Source organism: Giraffa tippelskirchi, chromosome X (genome assembly GCF_054371585.1).
Source record: "Giraffa tippelskirchi isolate mGirTip1 chromosome X, T2T-mGirTip1v1.2.pri, whole genome shotgun sequence".
NCBI classification, from domain to species: Eukaryota; Metazoa; Chordata; class Mammalia; order Artiodactyla; family Giraffidae; genus Giraffa; species Giraffa tippelskirchi.
This window is the reverse complement of record NC_137289.1, coordinates 88,092,960-88,118,679: the sequence shown is the minus strand read 5'-3', so window position 1 is coordinate 88,118,679 and position 25,720 is coordinate 88,092,960. Positions and strand designations below refer to the sequence as shown.

At 40.2% G+C, this 25,720-nt stretch overlaps 1 protein-coding gene across 2 annotated transcripts; it reads left to right on the top strand.

The window, feature by feature from the left end:
- The first annotated feature begins 12,235 nt into the window (after nucleotides 1-12,235).
- NONO (non-POU domain containing octamer binding) lies at nucleotides 12,236-25,381 on the top strand. Of its 2 annotated transcripts, none has more exons than XM_081566224.1 (11): nucleotides 12,236-12,313; nucleotides 17,580-17,739; nucleotides 18,759-18,952; nucleotides 20,232-20,533; nucleotides 21,314-21,409; nucleotides 21,622-21,818; nucleotides 22,160-22,244; nucleotides 22,678-22,780; nucleotides 23,302-23,341; nucleotides 23,567-23,676; nucleotides 24,358-25,381. In XM_081566224.1, exons 2-11 carry the CDS (start codon nucleotides 17,589-17,591, stop codon nucleotides 24,490-24,492), a joined length of 1,413 nt encoding a protein of 470 aa, XP_081422350.1. In that variant the 5' UTR covers nucleotides 12,236-12,313; nucleotides 17,580-17,588; the 3' UTR covers nucleotides 24,493-25,381. The 2 variants fall into 2 exon arrangements, with proteins under 2 accessions (XP_081422350.1, XP_081422351.1); XM_081566225.1 differs by having other exon boundaries at nucleotides 17,569-17,739.
- Nucleotides 25,382-25,720: the final 339 nt, after the last annotated feature.

Below are 25,720 nucleotides of genomic sequence, written 5' to 3'. Positions count from 1 at the left end.
AATTCTAATCTCAACTCTGCCTTCTTTTTAGCCAGTTGCCTTTGGATACATCACTTGTCAAGTCACTAGGTCTTATTTTTCTCATCTTTAAAACATAGATAAGAAAACCATCTAAATCTACAATAGGGGACTGGTCAAATCAACTTCGGTTATATTCATATAATAAATGTAATCATTAACAAACACATTTTTGAAAAAACTAATGATGTAGAGCACAGAGAATTTTTGAGGCAGTGAAACTATTCTGCATGATTCTGTAATGGTGAATACATGTTTGTGACATGTTAGAACTCATAGAATGTACAACAAATGTGAACTCTTACCTAAAGTATGGGTTTTGAATGATATTAATGTGTCATCCTCTGCCGCCCTTTTCTCCTTTTGCCTTTAATCTTTCCCAGCATCAGGGTCTTTTCCAATGGGTGGCAGAGGATGAATGGTTAGCTAGCATCACCGACTCAATGGACATGAACTTGATCAAACTCTAGGAGATAGTAGAGGACAGGAAAGCCTGGTGTGCTGCAGTTGATGGGGTGGCAAAGAGTTGGACATGACTTAGGAACTGAACAACAACAACAAATGCCTCAGTGTAGGTTCATCAGTTGCAACAGATGTACCACGCTGGTGGGGGATGTTGATAGTTAAGGGAGGCTGTGGAGCTGGGAGGCAGGGAGGGCAGGGAGTATATGGGCACTCTGTACTTTCAGCTCTATTTTGTTGCAAACCTAAAACTACTCTAAAAATAGTCTATTGAAAAAAACAAAAGACATATGAAAACACTTCTGATGTTACATTTTTTACAAAAGGAGTTAAAATATGATGCTAACTTTGTAGAAAAATTCTATGTATAGGTGTGCTTAGAAAATGACTGCAAAGGGCTTCCCTGATGGCTCAGTGGTAAAGAATCTGCCTGCCAATGCAGGAAACACGGGTTCGATCCCTGATCCAAGAAGATCCCACCTGTTGCGGACCAACTAAGTCCTAAGCCCGTGGGCCACAGCTGTTGAGCCTGTGCTCTAGAGCCCAGGAGCTGCAACTACTGAGGCTTAAGTGCTGTAGAGCCCATGCTCTGCAACAAGAGAAGCCACCAGAATGAGAAGCCTGAGCACTGCAACTAGAGAGTAGCCCCTGCTTGCCACAACTGGAGAAAAGCCCAAGCAGCAATGAAGACCCAGCACAGCCAAAACTAAATAAATAAATACAATTATATAAAAAAGAAAACGACTGGAAAGAAATAGTGAATTTAATGATACTTCATATAGCAATGCTACTAAGATTAAGTGAGATGTACACTTGCCTGACATATAGCAGGTGTTTAATAGATACTTGTTAGTATTATAAGAGAAATAGAGCTGACTTCATGAATGATTTGGGACTTCACACCCTAGAGCCTTCATGTCATTAAAAAAATATATATATATATATATATTTTGAGTAAGCGAAGAGTGCCCATATTTAATAGGTTTGAGTATGTATTAGCCACAGATGAAAGGCTCTAACATAGAATGAGCTGATGGGGGACAATGGAGCAGGTGTTGAGTAAGACTGTGGCCTTCAGTTCAACACTTGTTTCAGCCTTGTTACAGTTATGGCATAGTACTGAGTTATATTACTTGTTATTCACCATTTATAAAGCACTCCTAAAGTTCTGTCAACACCATGACAGGTAAAAACTCAGTTCCTGTCTTCATGAAAGTTCTTTCATTTTAGTTATATATATACTTTTCTGATTATAAAAATATAAATGTTCATTGTAAAAATGTTGAAAATCATAGAAAGTTTGAAGAAGAAAGCAGTGATCACTTTTATCCTACCCATCATACCTGGAGATACAACTACTCTTTTTGATGTATATCCTTCCCGTCCTTTGTTTTCTTTTCACATATATATTTTTTCAAAATAGGAATTATCTTGTACAGTGTGTTCTACAACATAATTGTAATAGCTGTAGATTATTCCATCATTTGCATGTGCCATGCTTTACTTAACTAACTACTGCTGGATGTCAAACTTTTATTAATTTTTCATGACAGGCAAGGCTACATATAACTTGATTAAACAAATGGTGATACTTCCCTGGTGGCTCAGCTGGTAAAGAATCTGCCTGCAATTCGGGAGACCTGAGTTCCATCCCAGGTTGGGAAGATCCCCTGGAGAAGGGAACAGCTACCCACTCCAGTATTCTGGCCTGGAGAATTCCATGGACTATTCCATGGGGTCGCAAAGAGTCAGACACGACTGAGCAACTTTCACTTTCACTTGGCAGCCGTTTGATTAGAGTGATGTTCACTCTTTAGAACTGACTCTGGAAACACAGATTTTTACGTAATGTTCTATACCATTCTAAAGTACCCTTGGGCTTCCCTGGTGGCGCAGACGGCAAAGAATCCGCCTGCAATGCAGGAGACAAGAGTTCAATTCCTGGGTCAGGAAGATCCTCTGGAGAAGGAAATAGCAACCCACTCCAGTATTCTTGCCTGGAGAATCCCATGGACAGAGAAACCTGGTGGGCTACAATCCATAGGGTTGCAAAGAGTCAGATATGACTGAGCGACTAAGCACGCGCACACACACACATACACAAAGTACCCTGGAATGAAGAAAAGGAAATATGCATTTAGGAAGACAATGGGGAAATGCTAGACTGTGAGCTCCTCAGCAATAGGGGCCAGTTCTTACACATCTCTATCTCCAATCTCTAGCATAGTCCCTGGTATGTTTATTGGATGAACTGCTGGACAAATGAGTTACGGTGAAAGGGGGGAAGCCTTAGTGAACTCAAATTGCAGTAACATTTCTATAATATAAGGTTAATAAGGAAAGAAATAAGAGTGAAACAAGAGGGGAGAAAAGGCACAGTCAAAGATAAGGAATCTTCATCTTCATCTTTAAAAAGAATAATACTACTCAGCCATAAAAAAGAATGAAGTAATGCCTTTTGTAGCACCATGTATGGACCTAAAGATTATCATTCTAAGTGAAGTAATTTAGAAAGAGGCAAATACCATGTGATACCACTTATATGTGGAATCTAAAATATGATGCAAATGAACCTATGTATGAAACAGGAGCAAACTCATAAAGAACAGACTTGTAGTTGCCAAGCGAAGAGAGCTGGAGAAGGGATGGAGTGGGAGTTTTGGGGTTAGCGGATACAAACTATTATACATAGTTAGGATAAACAACAAGGTCATACATACTGTATAGCACAGAGAACTATATTCAATATCCTGTGATAAACCATCATGGAAAAGAATATAAAAAAGAATGTAATTTATGTATAACTGAATAACTTTGCTGTAAGCAGACATCAACACAAATTGTAAATCAAATATACTTCAGTTTTAAAAAGTAAGCAGAGTCAATAACATTGCTTCAGTGAAAATTAAGAAAAAAAATATTCTATTGAGAGCAAAATTCTTTTTGTATTGTTAAGAAACTTTAAAAACACAAAATAAAATTATTTGAAGATTTTAGAAAAAGAAGAAGAACGAGAGAAATGTAGCAAAAGGGCACCTATTCCTCCTAATCAGAAAGTCCAATGGTGGCAGTCTGACTTAGTGTAAATTTGACTATACTCTTTTTTAATATTAATTAATTAATTAATTTTATATGTGGCTGCGCTGGGTCTTCATTGCTATGAGCAGGCTTTCTCTAGTTGCACTGATTGTGGGCCACTCTCTAGTTGTGGTGTGTGGGCTTCTCTTTGCAGTGGCTTCTCTTGTTGCAGTGACTTCTCTTGTTGCTCTGGGGCTTGAAGGCTTAATTGCCCCACAGCATGTGGTATCTTCCCAGACCAAGGATCAAACCCCTGTCCCCTGTATTGGCAGGCAGATTCTTAACCACTGGACCACCAGGGAAGTCCTACACTCCACTCTTTAACATTCACTCTGACCTGTCCAAACACCTCTCCCAACTTGGGAAGCAACATATCCTAATTTACTCCACAGAGGGTCAGCTGACTTTATGAGACACACACCCCCGGGTCTGTATGGGTCCCAAGATCTCTACAGGACTTTCTGCTATGGTGCTGTCCCTTGAGAAATCAACTTAGGTTACTATTACTTCTTCAGGTCCAACTTATACTTCTTTTATTAAAATAAGAGCTTTATTGAGATGGAATTCATATACTATACAATTTGGCCATTTAAAGTGTACAACTTAATGGATTTTAGTATATTCAGGGATATGTGCAACCATTAATAATCAGTCAATTTTACATTTTCATCACTTTAAAAAGAAATCTTGTATCCTTTAGCTATCTCCCCCCATCTCTCCATCTCCCAAAGCCTTATCCAAGCACTATTCTACTTTTTTTCTCCATAGACTCCCTTATTCTGAACATTTCATGTAAATGGAATCATATAATATGTGGGCTTTTTTGACTGGCTTTTTTCACTTAGCATAATGTTTTCAAGATTCATCCATGTTGTAGTATGTATTAGAACTTCATTACTTTTTTATGACTGAGTAATATTCCATTGGATGGATATATCATATTTGTTTAACCATTCATCACTTGATGTACCTTTTGGCTATTATTAATAATGCTGCTATAAACATTCATTTTTACAAGCTTTTATGTGAATAAATATTTTCAGTTCTCCCATGTATAGTGGCATTTCTGGATCATATTATAACTTTAGGCTTAATTGTTTGAGGAACTGACAAACTATCTTCCAAAGTAGCTGAACTATTTTATATTCTCACCAGCTGAGTTCCAGTTTCTCTACATCCTTGCTAACTCTTGTTATCTGATTAATCGAAGTCCATTTATTTAGATATTCTTTCATTTCTTCCAACAGTGTTTTATAGCTTTCAAAGTACAAATTTTGCACTTCTTTTGTTAAATTTGTTCCTAAGCATTTTATTCTTTTTCATATTATTGTAAATAGGATTGTTTCTTATTTTCATTTTCAAATTGTTCATTGCAAGTGTATAGAAATACATTTGACATTTGTATATTGATCTTGTACCCTGCAACCCTGCTGAACTTGTTTATTATTCTAATCATTTTTTAGTGGATTCCATAGGATTCTCTGTATATAAGATCATGTCATCTCCAAGTAGAGAATGTTTTACTTTTTCCTTTCCATTTGTATACCTTTTATTTCTTTTTCTTACCAGTTATCCTGGCTAGAACCTCTAGTACAATGTTGAATACAGGTGGTGTCCACTTATAGTTCTTAAGACAGAGTCTTGTAGACTTTTTGATAGCAGCCATTCTGACCGGCCTGAGATGGTACCTCATTGTGGTTTTGATTTGCATTTCTCTGATAATGAGTGATGCTGAACATCTTTTCATGTGTTTGTTAGCCATCTGTATGTCATCTTTGGAGAAATGTCTGTTTAGTTCTTTGGCCCATTTTTTGATTGGGTTGCTTATTTTTCTGGAATTGAGCTGCAGGAGTTGCTTGTATATTTTTGAGATTAATTCTTTGTCTGTTGCTTCATTTGCTATTATTTTCTCCCATTCTGAAGGCTGTCTTTTCACCTTGCTTATAGTTTCCTTCATTGTGCAAAAGCTTTCAAGTTTAATTAGGTCTCATTTGTTTATTTTTGCTTTTATTTCCATTACTCTGGGAGGTGGGTCGTAGAGGATCCTGCTATGATTTATGTCAGAGTGTTTTGCCTATGTTTTCCTCTAGGAGTTTTATAGTTTCTGGTCTTATGTTTAGATCTTTAATCCATTTTGAGTTTATTTTTGTGTATGGTGTTAGGAAGTGTTCTAGTTTCTTTTACAAGTGGTTGACCAGTTTTCCCAGCACCACTTGTTAAAAGAGATTGTCTTTTCTCCATTGTATATTCTTGCCTCCTTTGTCAAAGATTAGGTGTCCATAGGTGCGTGGCTTTATCTCTGGGCTTTCTATTTTGTTCCATTGATCTATATTTCTGTCTTTGTGCCAGTACCATACTGTCTTGATGACTGTTTCTTTGCAGTAGAGCCTGAAGTCAGGCAGGTTGATTCCTCCAGTTCCATTCTTCTTTCTCAAGATTGCTTTGGCTACTTAAGGTTTTTTGTATTTCCATACAAATTGTGAAATTATTTGTTCTAGTTCTGTGAAATGGAGAAGGCAATGGCACCCCACTCCAGTACTCTTGCCTGGAAAATCCCATGGACGGAGGAGCCTGGTAGGCTGTAGTCCATGGGATTGCTAAGAGTCGGACACAACTGAGCGACTTCACTTTCACTTTTCCCTTTCATGCACTGGAGAAGGAAATGGCAACCCACTCCAGTGTTCTTGCCTGGAGAATCCCAGGGATGGCGGAGCCTGGTGGGCTGCCGTCTATGGGGTCACACAGAGTCGGACACGACTGAAGCGACTTAGCAGCAGCAGCAGTTCTGTGAAAAATACCGTTGGTAGCTTGATAGGGATTGCATTGAATCTATAGATGGCTTTGGGTACTATACTCATTTTCACTATATTGATTCTTGGAAAAAGGAACCCTCTTACACTGTTGGTGGGAATGCAAACTAGTACAGCCACTATGGAGAACAGTGTGGAGATTCCTTAAAAAACTGGAAATAGAACTGCCATGTGACCCAGCAATCCCACTGCTGGGCATACACACTGAGGAAACCAGAATTGAAAGAGACACATGTACCCCAATGTTCATCACAGCACTGTTTACAATAGCCAGGACATGGAAGCAACCTATGCTTCCTCCCGATGTCCATCGGCAGACGAATGGATAAGAAAGCTTTGGTACATATACACAATGGAATATTACTCAGCTGTTAAAAAGAATGCATTTGAATCAGTTCTAATGAGGTGGATGAAACTGGAGCGTATTATACAGAGCGAAATAAATCAGAAAGAAAAACACCAATACAGTATATTAACGCATATATATGGAATTTAGAAAGATGGTAACGATGACCCTATATGCAATACAGCAAAAGAGACACAGATGTAAAGAACAGTCTTTTGGACTCTGTGGGAGAAGGCGAGGGTGGGATGATTTGAGATAATAGCATTGAAACGTATATTATCATATGTGAAATAGATTGCCAGTCCAGGTTCGATGCATGAGACAGGGTGCTCAGGGCTGGTGCACTGGAATGACCCTGAGGGATGGGATGGGGAGTAAGGTGGGAGGGAGGGTCAGGATGGGGAACACATGTACACCCATGGATGATTCATGTGAATGTATGGCACAAACCACCACAATATTGTAAAGTAATTAGCCTCCAATTAAGATAAATTAAAAAAAAAAGAGTCTTGCACACTGGACCATTCACTTTTTTCTTTTTGGCTGCACCACGTGGCATGTGAGATTTTAGTTTCTTGATCAGGGATGGAACCCGCAGCCCCTGAATTGGAAGTGGACTCTTAACCACTAGACTGCCAGGGAAGTCCCACCTTTTTTTTTTTAATTGATGTTACCTGTTTATCTAGTTACTTGGTAATTTGTGGAGGACAGATCATCCTTAGTACTGAAAAACCCTATATTACTATGTTCGGTGTGCGTGCTAAGTCACTTCAGGTGTGTCCAACTCTGTGCAACCCCACTAGGACTGTAGCCCGCCTGGCTCCTCTATCTATTGGATTCTCTAGGCAAGAATACTGGAGTGGGTTGGCATGCCCTCCTCCAGGGGGTCTTCCTGACCCAGGGATCGAATACATGCCTCCTGTATCTCCTGCATTGGCTGGCGGGTTCTTTACCACTAGCACCGTTATTATGTTCAGCACCTTGAAAATATTCAAGTATTATGTGATTGATAATTAGGAAAAGTCAATATATAAGGTTTTGGTGAAGGGGGAGTTCAATACCATGAAGCACTCATTTTACAAAAGGTTTTTTGTTAGTCATGAGGATCTGATGACACCATGAAGGAAAAAATGGACTTCTCAGAGCCTTGCTTTGACCCTTTTCCTCTGTTGCTTGGTTAGCTCTTCTCACTTTAAACTCACCTTGACCAAAACTGCACTGACTGACTTTCCCTCTGCTTCCCCTGCTTCCCGTGCTGGTTAGTGGCACAACCAGACAATCAGGCACCCAAACCAGAAACCTGCAAATCATTCTAGTCTTCTACTCCTTACCTTCTTAATTGATTAAGTCTCCTTGATCCTCCCTTCTAGTTATTTAGATTTGGTTTCCTCTTCTCTATCGCTACAAACACTTTGTTCAGTCCTTCCCGATCTTTCACCTGAAATTATTATGATTGTATTCTAGTCGGTGTTCTGACCTCCTAGCTTGTCTCTCCCAATCTTTACTACACACTGTTGCCAGAGTGACTGTGGTAGCTGAATAATGCCCCCCAAATATATCCACGTCCTGATTCCTGGAGCCTGTGAATATTACCTTATTTGGGAAAAAAGTAGGACTTTGCAGATGCGATTAAGTTAAGGATCTTAAGATGAAGAGTATTCCAGGTGGTCCCTAAATGTAATGACAAGTGTGCTTATATGAGAGAGGCAGAGGAAGATTTGACATACAAAGAAGAAGAAAAGGCCCTGTGACTACAGAGGGAGAAATTGGAGCCATGCAGCCACAAACCAAGGAATACCAGCAGCCACCAGAAGCTGGATGAGACAAGAAACACTCCTAGAGCTTCCTGAGTGATCCTGGCTCTGCTGGCACCTTGATTTCATCCCAGTGATAATGATTCCAGACTGCTGGATTCCAGAACTGGGAGAGAATAAATTCCTGTTAAGTCACCAAGTTTGTGGTAATTTTTTACAGCAACCTCAGTACATTAACATAGTAATCTTTCTGAAGTTCAGACCTATCATATATGGAAAAAAGTTATTGTCTTTGTCTCTCTCTGTCTCTCTTCATATGTGCGTGTGTGCATGTATCTGTGATAGCCTGGAAGAAAATCTACCAAAATGCTAACAGTTGTTTCTTTTTAAAAATTATTTATTTATGGTTGTGCTGGATCTTTGTGTGTGGGCTTTTCTCTAGTTGCAATGAGTGGGGCTACTCTTTGTTTTGGTGTGCTGGCTTCCCATTGCGGTGGCCTCTCTTGGCACAGGCTCCAGGAGCACAGGCTTCAGTAGTTGCAGCAGGTGGGCTCAGTAGTTGCGCGTGTGGCCTCTAGGGTGCACGGGTTTCAGAAGTTGTGTTGCATGGGCTTAGTTGCTCCGCGGCATGTGGGATCTTCCCAGACCAGGGATCGAACCTGTGTCCCCTGCATTGGCAGGTGGATTCTTATCCACTGTACCACCAGGGAAGTCCAACAGCTATTTCTGCAATGTGAACTTTGATGATGTTTATGTGTGTGTACTTAGCCGCTTCAGTTGTGTCCAATTCTTTGCAACCCCATAGACTGTAGCCTGCCAGGCTCCTCTGTCCATGGGATTCTCCAGGCAAGAATACTGGAATGGGTTGCTATTTCCTTCTCCAGGGGATCTTCCTGACCCAGGGATTGAACCTGTGTCTCTTAGGTCTTCTGCATTGGTGGGCAGGTTCTTTACCACTAGCACCACCTGGGAAGCCCATGGATGGTGTTTATATTTATGTGTATTTTTGAATGTTTCCTTCAATAAGCATTTATTACTTTTAAAATAAGAATAAAGACATGTTATTTTTACAAAACCCTTAAATCTCTCCATCACCTACAGATTAAAGTAAAAAATTCTAAGCATGGCACAGGCTCTTAATTATTTGTCTTCCCTGGTGGCTGAGATGGTAAAGAGTCTGCCTGCAATGCAGGAGACCTGGGTTTGATCCCTGGGTCAGGAAGATCCCCTGGAGAAGGGAATGGCTATCCACTCCAGTATTCTTGCCTGGAAAATCCCATGGACAGAGGAGCCTGGTGGGCTGCAGTCCATGGGGTCACAAAGAGTCAGACATGACTGAGCTCCATCATCTACAGATTCAAGTAAAAAATTCTAAGTATGGCACAGGCCCTTAATTATTTAGCCTATATATCCATCTCTTTAGTCTAATTTCCAATCATTCAGTCTCCCCACTTCTTTTCAGTCATGAGAAATTACTTAAAACATAGGTCATTCTGTCTCTGAACCTTTGTACACTGGGGTCTCTGATTTCAACCTCTTAGTTAAGATGATTCAAAGGTGTTCTTTTCTCTGAAGCCATTCCTGATCCACTCAAGCAGAGCTGTGTTACCTTTACCTTTTCAGTTCAGTTCAGTCACTCAGTTGTATCCAACTCTTTGTGACCTTTACCTTTAGCATGATACTATTATTTCATTTGCCTACAATATTGTTTAACATTTCTCTGCTTATGTTTTGATTGCCTTAAGAAGATACACAAAAGTACAAGTTTTCTTTTATTTTATTTAGTTTTCCAATGGTGTAAACAGCTATGGTAATTAACAAAGTTCATTAAAATGTTATTGAATCCCTAGCTTTTTTGTAACTTTGTTTTTCACTAAACAAATACTAAAAACAATCATGCCAGAGTCTGTAAAATATTTGAGTTAATAGTCCTTATAGATCTTTATGCATTTATATGGAAAGATAGCTAAAGTATTTTTAAAATGAGAAAGCCATGGCTCAGAAAAATATATGTAGCTTAATCCTTCATGTATAAAAAGGTAGAAACTTTTCTCTTTGACCAGGACATTATAAATATAGAAAATAGAAATGCAAGAATGCAGTCATAATTGTAACTACTGGGATGAACAGGAGAGACTTTTCTCTTTTTACTCCTGGGTATTGTTTGTTTTCTGTAAGCAGAAAAAATGCCTTTTTCAGGGTAGAGGTATTAATTCGTTTTTCATTATAGAGTGTTGCCTGCATGCTGAGTTCCTTTAGTAATGTCCGACGTTTTTCGACCCTATGGACCATAGCCCACCAGGCTCTTCTGCCCGTGGGATTCTCTAGGCAAGAATACTGGAGTGGGTTTGCCATGCCTTCCTCCAGGGGAATCTTCCCAACCCAGGGATTGAAGCCCAGTCTCTTGTGTCTCCTGCATTGGCAGGCGGGTTCTTTACCACTAGCGCCACCTGGGAAGCCCAATAGAGGTATTATTCGTTCTCAAAAAGTTCGGTAATTATTGGTATTGATATGTCCAATATGGTAGCCACTAGCCATGTGTGACTACTTGAATTTTAGCTAATTAAAATGAAGTGGAATTAACAATTCAGTTCCTCATGCGCACTCCTATTTCAAGTTCTCAATGGCCACATATGGTCAGTAGGTACTCTATTGAACAGAGCAGAAATAGAACATTTCTGTCATTGCAGAAGGTTCTAGACAATGCAGATTTAGATCACTGTGTCCCTACATAAGGTGGCGCCAGTGGGAACACCCTGAAACCCTGAGTGTGAGTTAGTGGGAATTAACTACAAAGACCTATCAGGTGAGCAGTTGTAGTCCTTGATTAGCCACAGGGCTAGCTAGGCATTATTGAAAAATGAAGGTGATTACCTAATTGGCATCCTTTGGAATACAGAAATCAGTCTGATCTGGAGGCCTAAAATGTATCCATGGCAATGATGACACCTGTTGATTCCCTCTGTAAAGCACGGGAACAATAACGATGTTTGGACTGCTGGGTTCCCTGGTTACCATGGAAATAAGAGTGCTAGTTACAATTCTGTGTAATCACGCAGAGAGTGAAGTATCGATCTCCCCTCCTCTCCTCCATCCCTTTCTTTAACCATAACCATAGTGATGACTTTCAGTTGGGCTTCATGAGTCCACCTGGCAGCAGGAGAAGCAACTAGAAAATCTGATTAAGTAAGAAGTATCCGAGTGTAAGTCTTAATGAGGAAGTGTGAAAAAAGAAACATGGCGGGGCATTTTTTCAGTAGAAAAAGGCTAGATCTACTACACTGAATACAATGACATTGTTACTCTAGCTGTTTGCACAGGCGCAGTGCAGGAATTCTCAGAGCACGCCTACGCGCACATTATCTCCCCTTCTCTTTCCCTCTCTTTCCACTTTCCTCTCTCTGCCTTTTTTCCCCTCTCCTCTGCCCCTCCCATCACTTGGTCTTTCGGTCTTTCCATTACTTAGTTGACGTCTCTCCTTCCGACCCTCCACCCCCTACCCGTTTATCCCCCTCCCCCCTTCCTTTTCCGCCTCTAGCGGACGCAACTTGCGCAAGCGCACTCGGTACAAAGCCTCGCTCTTTGTCCCCATCTGTCGTTCACACTAACTCCAGTCTTTCACATTCAGTAGCCAATAAGATCGAAGAAATGGTGGAAAACCGATTCCAGCTCTGGAGATAAATGTTGATTGGCAAGTCAGATAACCAATAGGGAACGCCACTTTGTACCCCTTGGGAGGCACCGATCTCCGCCGTCTCGTTTCCGGCGGTCGCGCGCTCTTTTCTCGGGACGGTAAAGGCCGTGTAGCGTCGCCGTTACTCTGAGGATAAAACAGTCGGTAGAGGGTGAGTATGGGGTCGAATTAGTTCTTGTTCGAGAGAGGAGTAGGATTTCTAGCGACAATCGGTGAAGGAAGAGATGAGGGCGAGGCTGGGTTTGGAGGAAGGTGGGCCGTTCGTTCTGCGGCCCCTTGAGGCCTTGTCTCCGCGGCCACACGGTCTCCTCATCCCACCCGCGGGGGCCTATTGCTCTCCTTTGGTCTCGCCTTCTGCTTTAACCTGGTTCCCGTTTCCCTTCCCTTGTCGTTTCTTTGTAATAACACATCTTGGAAACTGAACCTTGTAAGTTCCCCGATCGTTGAGCCGCCCTGGGCCTGAGGGTGTGGGGTCTATTATCCGAGAGCTCTGAAGTCGCGGCTGCGGGAGGAGGCGCTTTGTCGGGCGCTCCTCCTCTCGGCCTCGTGAGGCCGTTGGTTCCGGAGGAGAAAGGGGGTCCCCTCCCCTACCCCAGCGATGCCTCTTTGTCAAAACTCTCAGCTGGGAAGTTCATCTGCTAGTCCAGCCCTTGCTGTTTTCCTAGGCAGATTCCTGAAGACTTTTTTTTTATCCCGTTGCCTATCTACTCGACCTATTTATGACATCACTTTTTTAAAAATGAAAATGAATTTTATGAGTTTCCTATCGGATATTTTACATTTGGAAAAACTATTGTCGTAAGCTGCTGCTTTGTGTTCTTAACAGAAGTCGAGGTTAAAGAGGACTGGGAGGCACTTTGTTATCTTCAAAGTTGAAGTAAGTGTAGGGGTAGGGTTGTCAGAAAATACAGGACACCCCGTTAGATTTGAATTTCACGTAAACAACAAATTTTTTAGTATACGTAGAATGGGACTTACACTAAAAATCATTTATTTTTCAAAATCTAAAATTTAGATTTAACTGTAATGTGTTTTTATTTGATACATCTGGCCACTCTAATGGGGGGGGTCCTGGTTAGATTTATATTGTGTCTTTGTCCATGTTCCTTGTTACTAAATGAAAGGTCCTAAGAGACTCTTAGAAAAGGACCTTACCTTGCCAGTGTCTCCTGCAGCTTTCAGGCTGGTCCACATCCAGGCAGCCATCTCCATCTGGTAGATTTTTACCAGATTTCCCCACACACAGTTTCCACTTAAAAGTTGATCCTTCTGAAAATTAAGGGGACATTTTATTTAGGTTTCAGATATGTGGTGTAGTGTTTGGTCTTAAACAACATTTGTGCAGTTGTGTTTTTCTAACAGTATTATGTATTTGCTCTCAAGAAAGTCCAACAGGGTTAGTCTTTGGGGCAAATAAGTAGACATAAATCCTTACTGTTGATCTTTATGATTTATTCCCTTCTCAGAGGCCCCAGTGGCTAGTGGCAGTGAATTTATTACCCAGATATCTGCACATTTTCCAAATTATATTGATGGTCATCATCAGAAGTACATTACAGGGACAAATGCTTACTGAATACTTGCTACTTTGTGGGCACTTATAATACTGTATAAGTATTATTTTGTGTTCACTGTTGAATGCCTTCTTGGGAAATAAACTAAAGGGAAAGAGTATAAAGATTGGCATTATGGAGACATTTACTCGACACAAAGGTAGGCAGTTTGGTTGTAAAAATAATTTTTGCTAGAATCCAGAAGAGGAAGGGAAGAATGTAATTGATGACATTTGTCTAACTGGAGCAGCGCATATGTAGAAATAGGGGTGGTGATTGCCAGCAGGAACAAGTAGCTGTTATGTCCATTATCTGGTTTGGTCAAGATAACCAGCCCTGTGAGATAGATGTTACCCCCATCTTACAGGTGAGGAAACTAAGACTCAGAGGTTAGATGACATTTTAGTAAGTGTTTTGAATTCTAAACTCTAAAATCAAGGTGAGTTCAATTACTCAGTTTGTACCATAGCAATGAGCATGAGCTTTAGAGTTCAACAGACCTGAGTTCTACTCCATGCTTCATCACATTTGTGTGACCTTGGATGTGCATCAGTTTTTTTATTCAGAAGATAGTTGTGAGTATTAAATGAGATAATATAGTCTTAGCACAGTGCCCCAGTGATCAGTAAATATCTGGTATTAACATCTTAACTACCACATTGCACTTCCTAAAATAAAAAATAACTTCCATTGAAGTAATTCTAAATAGTTTAAAACATCCCTATGATCAAAGAGATAATTTCTACTAAGAAATTGTCAAATGGCCTTTTTGAATGGAGTGGTGAGGTGTGGTTAGGATGTAAATAAAGAGTTTTTAATATTTCAGTTTTGAGTGGATCTCTGTAAGGATTTCTATTAACATATAACATTGTGGGTTCCTTAATGGGATGCAAGATATTGAGGCTGGGGCCACTGACTCTTAAAGGCTGGAGATTAAGAAAAAAGAGAGAGAGAGACTCTTTGGATTCTAGCCAGAGGTAAGAAGAAATGGTTGGAGAAATGGCTGTGAAAATAATTCAAGTTTCTGCTATAGGCTTTTGGGGTCAGGGGAACAGGAGTGTTTAATATGTAGGACTCCTATGGGAAAACATCTGATGCTAATGCCCACCTTACCTATCCCTAGCTGTATTTTTATGTTTTAATTTCTTGTATCTTATTTTAAAAACATTCTCTCTTTTTTTAAGGTATCAAATTTGCTCTGAAACTGCTGCACTTATTCACCGTGTTTAAAGTTGTTAAACTATAAACTATGTGGCAGGAGTCACAAAGGTGTTTAATAATTTAGCCTATGGAGATATTTATTGCAGCATTATAATAAGAAAAAACTGAAAACGGCTTAAATGTCTCATAGGGAGTAGTTTAGTAAATTAGTGTACATCCAGTTGGACTTTATGTGACCATTAAAAATTATAATTAAGTTGACACTAGGAATGAGAAAAGGGTGAATGTAAAACAGTGCATTTATGGTTGCAGTTTTGAAATGACAATGTATGTTTTTAAAGGTAAAGAAGCGAAAATGGAAATTGTGGGAGGAGTATCTGCTCATGGAGGTGCCCCAAGACTTAGCTGTGAGCATTGGTTTATAATAGTGACAAATTATAAATAACCTAAGTGTCCCGGCAGTATAAGGGCTTGGTTGACAGCAGAATACAGAGTCCATTAACAATAAACATAGAAGATTTAGTGACATGAAGTATACCATTTAGAGTACATACAAATATGCAAATCATTGACTGAAAGGGTATATCAAAATGTCAACAGTGACTTTTTCAGTGGTCAGTCTTTGGGTTTTTGTTTTATTAAGTTTTTTATGTTAAAGATGTAGTTTGTACTTTATTAATGAAAAACAAAAGACTGACGAAATGATATAAAGAGACTTCAAGTTTTGGCTTGAATGTCAGATTTCTAGGGAGGCTAAACTCACAACTCTAAAATTGCATGGACTTCCCTGGTGGTACCTGGTCCAGGAAGATCCCACATGCTGAGGGGTAACTACTGAAGCCCACACATCTAGATCCTGTGCTCTTCAAGGAGAGAAGCCACTGCAATGAGAAGCCCCTGCTTGCCACAACTAGAGAAAGCCCACACGCAGCAAGGAAGACCCAGTGCAGCCATAAATAAATAAATGTTAAATAAATAAAATAAAATTGCAAATCTTCCCCCTCCACTCCCTGTCCACTTTCCCCTCCACTCAACTTTAATTTTTTCCTAGCACTAAACCTCTTCTTAAGTACTATGTAATTTAATTATTATGTATATTTTCTCTCACTGGAAGGTTATCACTGCTGAAGGCAAGACTGTTCATTGATTCATCCCAAGCACCTAGAATAGTGTCTAGCAAATAAGCATTTGGTGAATATTTGTTGAATTAGTGTAAAAAATTAGTAAAAAAGAAAAAGTCATTTTTATCATTTTGTTACCAGAAAGCCAGTTACAATGAATATTTCATGGATGTAGTTTTTAAATCTTAAAATTATATTCTTAGAATAAATTATTAGAAGTCGAATTCCTGAGTTAAGGAATAGGAACATCTTGATACCTCTTGTTACCTGTTGTCTTATAAAGCAACTTTATACAGAACTTAACTTCATTGATATTTTCAGTTTTGGTAGGATATGATATAAAAAATGTATCAATGTTAAGAAAGTTTTATACACATAAGTATCTTGTATATTCCTCATCCAGAATCAACAGTTACCAAGCCTTTGCCACATTTTTTTAATATGAGAAATATACTTTATTTTAAGGGAATCATATAATGTTAATAATACAGTTTTCAGGGAAAAGATCATTTTATGCATCTTTCTTTCAGTTAAATCTGACTGGAGGGTCTTGTGTTTAGGGTAAAAGATTCAGGATTGATTTTTGTCCTTTAATTTACTGGAAAACTGCCTTTGGAAAAGGGAGATGGTCCTCAGCTGATCCGTTAGGAAATTTCCATCTTAAAACCATCAACTTTTGTATTCAGCCTGGATTATACCAGGAATTTTCATTTTAATCTTATGGGTTTTTTGGCCATGCCATGTAGCTTACAGGATCTCAATTCCCCCAGTCAGGGATTGAAGCCCAGCCACAACAGTGGCTTGAAATCCTAACCACTAGGCAACCAGGGAACTCCCTTATGTTGATTTTTAAATGACAGAATTTAAGATTTTATGATTGTATATGTTTGTATTTGATGCTTTTATTACTTTGATAGTCATTTATCTTTCTATTGTGATTAATAACAATATTTAATAATAACAATATATGCTAGTACAGAACTAGTATTTTCACATATTTATTCATCTTCATAGCTACCTTGAGAGGTAGGTGTTTTTATTATCCCTTTTATAACAACTTAAGAAACTGGTTCAAAAGTGATTTACTAGTAAGTGTTAGGACCATGTTTCAAATGTAAGTATGTCTACGTCTGTACAGCCCATACTTTTCCTGCTGTTCATTCCACAGTGTCAACTGTAGGCTAGGGCTGCAAGGTGCCAGAGAAGAACAAGACTTACTAGTCCTCGAGATAACGAGAATCTGTTTCAATCATTGTATTTTTAAAGTGTGCTTTAATATTATGATAGGGCCATTTTTTTAGGGAGTAGATTGTTTTGGGAGTCACTTCAATGCATATAGTTATTGAACTGGAAGGTTCCTCAAGTCATTCTATTGCAAGCTGTTCTTATTTAGTACTAGTCTAGTTTCTGTGTGCAATATAACTGCTAGTGCTGGTGTTTTTAGATGCTTGAATTGTACTCCTTCACCGTACTTGTTTGAAATAGTACAATAGGTGATTAACTGGCATGTAAGTCACCAGAAAATTAGTGACTGGATATGTTCTTAGCACTGAATGTGTCTGACATTCCAGTTTATTTTTAGGGTGCAAAGATGCAGAGCAATAAAACTTTTAACTTGGAGAAACAAAACCACACTCCAAGGAAGCATCATCAACATCACCATCAGCAGCACCACCAGCAGCCACAGCAGCAGCCACCGCCTCCACCAATGCCTGCAAATGGGCAGCAAGCCAGCAGCCAAAGTAAGTGCCTGCTAGGTAATGGAGTAGAAACGGGTTCTCGCTTGGGAATAGTTTCTTGATTTTTATATTAGACTCTTGGGATTATAAAGGAATGGGCTTTTGTGGCACACCTTTGTTGTTCTTTTCCCTATTTACCTCAATACTTAAGATAGAAAAAGGCTGATTCTCTGAAATAAGGAGCAGATATGTAGGACAGTAGTTGAATACAGGTTGCTTTGCTGCATTGGCACATTGTTTTGCTAAACAGATGGCTGCATGTTTTACCTGAGAGCTTGGTTCTTACTGTGGTAATCATCGTATGAGTCGTAGATAGAGGAAAGATAAAGGTTTTCAAGACTTAATGGAGACGAAATCTGATACTGAATATTATACTTTTAGCCTGGGGCCTCTGCCTCCCTAGTTTTAATCAGAGTGAAAGGTCTTTAAACATATGTTCCCATCCATTCAGCTAACTTTGAGCACCTCTTGTATGCGTCTAAAACTACAAACAACCTCATCTTCCTTATTTCCAAAAATTCCTACAAAGAATACTCTTTCCTAACTCATTTCTTTTCATTACATTACCCCAAGCCTGAAAGAATGGGAACTGTTAAGGTTATGAAGATTGATGTGGGATTGGGAAATGGGTCAGTTTATTTTTTATTTTTTGGTAATTATGTTTTAATTGTAAGAATCCAATCACTTCTGATATAGAGCTCCTTGACTTGCTTGCTTTTCTCTTTGACAGTAGCTCTTGTATTGTCTTTCTGTCTCTGAGTTAGTCTAGGTTGGCTCCTGGACCATAGTAGAGCTGTTGAGAAGTCCGCCCTTCCTCCCTGCACCCCTCAGATCTCTGCATTACTGCTTTCACATTCTAAGTGCAATTTACTGAAAAGTGGTTAGTGGATAGATTCCATTGGGAAATGGTGTTGACTTCTGTACAGCAGTTACATTTCTTATCTAGCAGCAGTTGTAACTCTTTGAGGATGTGACTGTAAATCTCTCCCCAATCTTTTAAGTGACTATGTTTCTTCTCTCAGATGAAGGCTTGACTATTGACCTGAAGAATTTTAGGAAACCAGGAGAGAAGACATTCACCCAGCGTAGCCGGCTCTTTGTGGGCAATCTTCCTCCTGACATCACTGAGGAGGAAATGCGGAAACTGTTTGAGAAATATGGGAAGGCAGGCGAAGTCTTCATTCATAAGGACAAGGGCTTTGGCTTTATCCGCTTGGTGAGCAGCTGTGGGCTTTTAGAGCATGTGCTCTAAAAGGTGGTGAAGCTGGGGAATGATGGATATGGAAAATTAGGCAGTAGAAATAATTCTCAGATGATGTTTGTAAAAGCTTATAGTTGGTAGAACAGGACAAAATGCAGATTTTATTTTAATTTTTCCTGATAGGTTTTTGTTTCAAGACAACATAGGTTTATTTGCCTAGGACTCTGGGGCTTAAGTATACCCTTTGGAACTTTTTTTAATTAGGAAATTTCAAGCATATAGAAGCGGAGAGAATAGTACAGTGAACCTGCACATACTTGTTACCCAGCTTCAATAACTATCAAGTCATAGTTAATCTTGTTTTTTCTGTACCCTTCCCCTGTTTACTGTCCCCTACAAATGCTTTTAGTAAGTTAAGATTTTTTCCTGAAAAAATGGAAAAATACTTATTTTAGTAATGATCAAGATTTATATAATTTATTTCCAAAGCCCTTATGCATGTATTATCTCACTTAAGAGTCTTCAAAACCTTGAGGGGACAGTTTTATATCTATTTTTTGTATCTACTTTGAAAGAAAAATTTTAATTGCTAAAATCCACATAATATAACATTTATCATAACCGTTTTTAAGTGTAGATGTCTGATTTGATTTACGAAATGTGTTTAAGTGTGTGGGGGAAAACTTTTTGGGCATTATCTATCTCCACAAATGAGGAACATAATGTGCTAGTAAGATCACTGAATGTTATGGTCAGAACCAGTCTTCACTCCAGATCTACCACTAACTCAAAACTATATGGGCAAGTCATTTTTTTCTGGGGCTCAGGTTCCTCTTTAAGAATGTGGAGGGGAGGTCCCATCAAGGTCTGTGGTTCTAAAGAGGCCTCTCGGAGGGTATAGTGATTCTGATTACTGTGGTAGCTAGCTAAAGCTAAAATAATTCTGACTTATGTATTGTAAGGGTAGGTTTTATGCTGGTCATTGTTGTCCAGATTTAACACTTAAGAATAGCTTGTGATACTGATGCCCATGTAAGTGATATTAACTCTAGAATTTCCAATTGATTTATTACAACGCCATCAGAACAATTAGGTTAACCAAAGAATTATCTGAAACACATTTAGTTCCATCCTTTTTATTTTTTTGTATGCTTGTTGCCAGGGGTTTTGTTTTGTTTTTTTTTTTTTTTTTTGAGACATTGAGGTATTGAGCTATGATAGTTTAGACTCTTGATGGCTATGTAGGTGGTCACTGTTCAGCTATTGAGTTATTCTGACTTTTCTCTGCTTCTAGGAAACACGAACCCTAGCGGAGATTGCCAAAGTAGAACTGGACAACATGCCACTCCGTGGGAAGCAGCTGCGTGTGCGCTTTGCCTGCCATAGTGCATCCCTTACAGTCCGAAACCTTCCTCAGTATGTGTCCAATGAACTGCTGGAGGAAGCCTTTTCTGTGTTCGGCCAGGTGGAGAGGGCTGTAGTCATTGTGGATGATCGAGGCAGGCCCTCAGGAAAAGGCATTGTTGAATTCTCAGGGAAGCCAGCTGCTCGGAAAGCTCTGGACAGATGCAGTGAAGGCTCCTTCCTGCTAACCACGTGAGTGAGGGGTCATTTTCAGAAACATACCTTAAATGCTACTTCCTTCTGTGGTCTGGGGAGTTAACCTCTAAGAACCATGTTCTCCTGTTCATTTAGAAGACTTTAGATACAATTCAGCTCTCTGGCAGGGTTTTCAGTATAATCTTAAATTAATGGAAATGGTATGAGGATTAAAAGATACACATTTTCAGTAAGTTGTCATTTAGTCAGTGTTAAATCTCCGCTTACTTTGAAGTTTTAGAACTCTTAAATTGTTTTGCGCATGCAACATCTCTCTTAGTATTTATTCCAAGTCATTATCTTGAGTTCTGAGTTTGCTTGCTCAGTTGTATCTGACATTTTTGTAACCCCATGGACCGTAGCCCACCAGGCTCCTCTGTCCGTGTAATTTCCCAGGCAGGAATACTGGAGTGGATTGCTGTTTCCTTTCCAGGGGATCTTCCGACCCAGGGCTCAAGCCTGTGGCCCCTGCAGCATCTCCTGCATTGCAGGCGAATGATGGCTGCAATGGGGCAGCCCCGCACTTAAGTACTCTACCTACTTAAAGGCAGTGTTCAGAGATCTGAAGCCTGACCCCATCCTGTCAACCCCAGATTCCATATAGTTCCGTTTAAAGGACTTGGTTACTTGGGACTAGGTGTAAAAGCACCTTCAGAAGTATGTTTAATTGTGTAGTGGTGACCCTTAATTAGTTCTTTGTGCCACTGACTCATGTAGACAGGGGAGCCTAATAAAGGTTATAATTTGACTAACACTGAGTGTTTTTCTTTCTCTCAGATTTCCTCGACCTGTGACTGTGGAGCCCATGGACCAGTTAGATGATGAAGAGGGACTCCCAGAGAAGCTGGTTATAAAGAACCAGCAATTTCACAAGTATGTGATCCTGACAGATTCTCTGTTAGTTCTTTGCCTTATTTATTATTCCTATTTATTCTTAAGGAAGCTTGTAATGGGCTGTGTAAAAGAGGCAAGTCTTTGCTGTATGTGTTCAGTGGCAGCCATTGTCTTGGCCCTTGGGAGGAATGTAGTGTTTAGTTGGGAGAATCTTGGACAGAGTTTTAGTAACCCAGAAACCTTGTCAATAGAGAGCGAGAACAGCCACCCAGATTTGCACAGCCTGGCTCCTTTGAGTATGAGTATGCCATGCGCTGGAAGGCACTTATTGAGATGGAGAAGCAGCAGCAGGACCAAGTGGACCGAAACATCAAGGAAGCTCGTGAGAAGCTGGAGATGGAGATGGAGGCTGCTCGCCATGAGCACCAGGTCATGCTAATGAGGCAGGGTGAGTATCTACCTAAGTCTTAAAACTAGAAGGACAAAATAGCTTTTTTTGAGGAGTTTCTTTGTATCAATCAGTAGAGAAAGGCCTAAACTTCAACTTTTATTCTCTGAAATATTTTGTTGATCTTGGTAGGCAAGTGAGCTTGGAGATGTGGCAGAGGATACTGGATTCTGTGGAGAAGGAAATAATAGGTTTGACTTCATTTTTGGAATCTGGATACCTCGGATGGCCACTCAGGGGTTTAATATCCCCTTTGCTTTCTGGATCTTTATTTGTGGAAAATTAATGGGCCTATATGAGGAGGGTGAAGAATACTGTCAATCAATCTGTTGTTTTTCTAGATTTGATGAGGCGTCAAGAAGAACTTCGGAGGATGGAAGAGCTGCACAATCAAGAAGTGCAAAAACGAAAGCAGCTGGAGCTCAGGTAACTTTTTTTTCCTCCAACCCTTTTCCTCCGACAACTCTAAAAGGTAATGTCTCACTTCTGCTTCTTACCACCATGCTACCTCATGCATTTGTAAATATGTTGGCAAATATTTCCTGGCTGCTTCTCAAGTTCTCCCTTTAGATAGATGTTTTGACTGCCCATGGTTCTGTGAATTCTTGGGACTGCACTAAAGAGGAAAGCAGCTGAGTGACTGACTGGTCTCATGAGGCTGGCTCCTTTGGGAAAGAACTTTTCCCCTAAAGGACACATCTGGGTTGTTTTAGGGCTGGGCCCACTTAACAGTTTCCTGGAGAGCTAAGGTAGTTTTCAGTGGGCTCTTGGATCTCCTTGGCTGAGTTCCCTATTAAGATAGATAACTTGTTCAAGTTCTGGAATGCCTGTGCTTAAATATCTTGGTGACTCCGTGTAGGCAGGAGGAGGAGCGCAGGCGCCGTGAGGAAGAGATGCGGCGGCAACAAGAAGAAATGATGCGACGGCAGCAGGAAGGATTCAAGGGAACCTTCCCTGATGCGGTATATCTCTCATGTGCCCATGATACAACAAACTCACCACTAGGATTAGAAAACACACTAGGCTATGACCAATTTTTCCATTCTGTAACACTTCTTTTAGAAAGAAGCAGTCATAGGAAGGAAAGGTAAGGTTTGAAGAGGAGCTCTTTTTGCCTCACAGGCAATTTAGGATGAAAAGCTGGGGCCAGTGTATGCTATTTAATCTCAGTGACTGCAGGATCAAATAGATTCAGTCCTGTAGCAGCCTTGCCTGGTCTTCTGATGTCCTCAGCAGTTGTTGTACCGGTTGGAGCCCTAAAAGAAATCATGTGTCTCTCCTTTTCTTTCATCTCTCAATTTGCTCCTAATAGGAAACTCTGACTTGTGTCCTAGTAGCTCTAAACTTGAATTCATTGTAGAACTACAGTGAGTTAGTTCAAGGAGCTGTTGCAGATGTTCTTTAGTATGTGGTCCTTAGTGGATTGTGGTAGAATGAATGCAGTGCTGTCTTGGACTGTCTTGAGTGTTTTTTTGTTTTTCAGAGAGAGCAAGAGATACGGATGGGTCAGATGGCCATGGGAGGTAAGGACTTAGGAGATAAATGGTACAGATTTCTTTTTTTGTCTCATCTCTGGTGAACTATGTAGCTTCTCCTACATAGTCCAAATTTAAGGGGCTTGACATTTCTGGAAACAAATTTTGGTGGGAGGGCAACATGTCTTAGCCCAGAAGTCTTGAATTGTTTCCTTTGGCATAGATAAAGAATGTCAATGTCTGTCTCCTCTACTGATCACTACTCTGCTTTAGGTGCTATGGGCATAAACAACAGAGGCGCCATGCCCCCTGCTCCTGTGCCAGCTGGTACCCCAGCTCCTCCAGGACCGGCTACTATGATGCCAGATGGAACCTTGGGATTGGTAAGCTGCGGAGTTTTATAATAGCTAAATGGTGATAGAAGGAAGGACTTTGCCTTCATGGTCCCTGGGCCTGCTACAATTTTGCTACAGATTAAAATAGTTTTTAGGATCACTGTTATCTATAAAATGTTAACCTCAAGCTCTTTGAGCCTTGTGCAAACCCAATCTTAAATTATATTTTATCCTCTGACTGGCTAGTCTTGATTGACATTTTTTGCTACCCTGTGTAAATAGGTTCCTTTTTGGAGTGAAGGCATTACCATATAAAATACATGTGAGTCCAAAAGCTTTATGGCTCATACAGTCCTGAGGTGGTTTAGTTGTAGTGTCAAAATGTTTACTTTGAATAGGGTTAAGTTTGCTGAAGAGTGATGGCCTGCCCTTGTCCATATACCTAGTTCAGGAAAAAGGACTTGGCTAACATTTATCCAGCCCAGGAATTTAGTATGTAATATTGCTTAGCCTGTAGCAATTGGGATAAAAAGTTAAAGAGGATGGTTGGGTGGAACTGTCAGCAACTTCCTTTTTAGGGTTATCCACTATAGTTCTAAACAGGCTTAGTCTCCCCTACCATCAGGAACCTTGAATGTTGAGTGGAAATGGCCTCCAGGGGAGGGACTATGGATGGGTGGGAAGCTAGGGCACAGGTTCTATTATAACGTCATTCTCTTTCTCTTTAAGACCCCACCAACAACTGAACGCTTTGGCCAAGCTGCTACAATGGAAGGAATTGGGGCAATTGGTGGAACCCCTCCTGCATTCAACCGTGCAGCTCCTGGAGCTGAATTTGCTCCAAACAAACGTCGCCGATACTAATAAAATTGCAGTGTCTAGTTTCCCAAAACCCTTAAAAGAAGGACCCTTTTTGGACTAGCCGAATTCTACCCTGGAAAAGTGTTAGGGATTCCTCCCAATAGTTTAGGTCTTCCCTGCCTGTAGTACTCTAGGGAGTATGTTGGAGGCAGAGGGTAAGGGAGGGGCGATATTTAACAAATCAATTTTATGTGGTATATCCTTTCACTAATGAGTTCTGTGTGGTGCATTCCTAAAATCTCATGTGATTGTTGAGAGCCTGTGAGGGCCAGGGAGCCATGGCAAAATGGATCCAGTTAGAGCCCCCATTAATCTTAATCATTCCACTCTTTGTCCACCCTGTTCTATTTGCTTTCTTGTTCTTACACCCCCCTTCACCCTAGAAATCCTGCCACATATACCACAAAAACCAAACATCCCCCAATGACCTTGGCCCCACTGTTCCATTCACTCCCAGGTGGGAATTCAGGCACATGTCCACAGAGGTCACAGACAACATACATACGGTTCTGTTATATCCCATATATTACCCTTTCATGTCCCAAGGAAGACATTTTCTCTTAGAGATTTTCATTTAGTGTATCTTGAAAAAATCTTGTGTTAAACTTGCCTCCATCTTTTTCTTGGGTAAGGACAACCCAGAAATGGCCCTTTTGTGTCTGTGATGTTGCCATTCACAGCTTTTCTTGATAGGCCTAGTACAATCTTGAGAACAGGGTTGCTGTATGCTGAATGTCAGACAGTAGCTCTTAGCTTTGCCTATCTTAGGTAGTTATGCTGTGCATTTTTTATTGGTGTACCATGTTTGATTTGTCCCTAATACCTTTGAAGTTTTTCTGAGAAACTAATTAATGCAACATCAACTTATTAAAATGCATTTTAAGCCTTTTAATTTTCTGTGCTGTTTTTGAAGGGGGGAGGAAGGGGAGTTCTGTCTCAGATGAGTGCAAGGCTATAAGAATAATCCCTTATGACCTTTTGCTTAAAATATTATTCATCTAGGCAAACATGGGGAGGTTAGATGTATACTATGGTGAAAGTGGTTGAAGATCTGGTGCTATTGGTGGTACACAGAAGTAATAAGGATGGGAAGAAAACGGCTGCTTTGGAAGAAGGAGAAAATGGGCTGGAGGAATTGGGGTACCTTCACCAAACTGGGAGGGGGCTTAAAATTGGTTATTTCTGAGTAGGTGCTGGTATGTAAGAGGCTTGAAATTGGCATGGTGAATCT

Excerpts from the sequence above, each read along its gene's own strand:
- NONO (XM_081566224.1), top strand. The coding sequence starts at position 17,589 with ATGCAGAGCAATAAAACTTTTAACTTGGAGAAACAAAACCACACTCCA. Across the intron at positions 17,740-18,758 it reads GCAGCAAGCCAGCAGCCAAA|ATGAAGGCTTGACTATTGAC; the intron begins GTAAGTGCCTGC and ends TTCTTCTCTCAG. Across the intron at positions 18,953-20,231 it reads GCTTTGGCTTTATCCGCTTG|GAAACACGAACCCTAGCGGA; the intron begins GTGAGCAGCTGT and ends CTCTGCTTCTAG.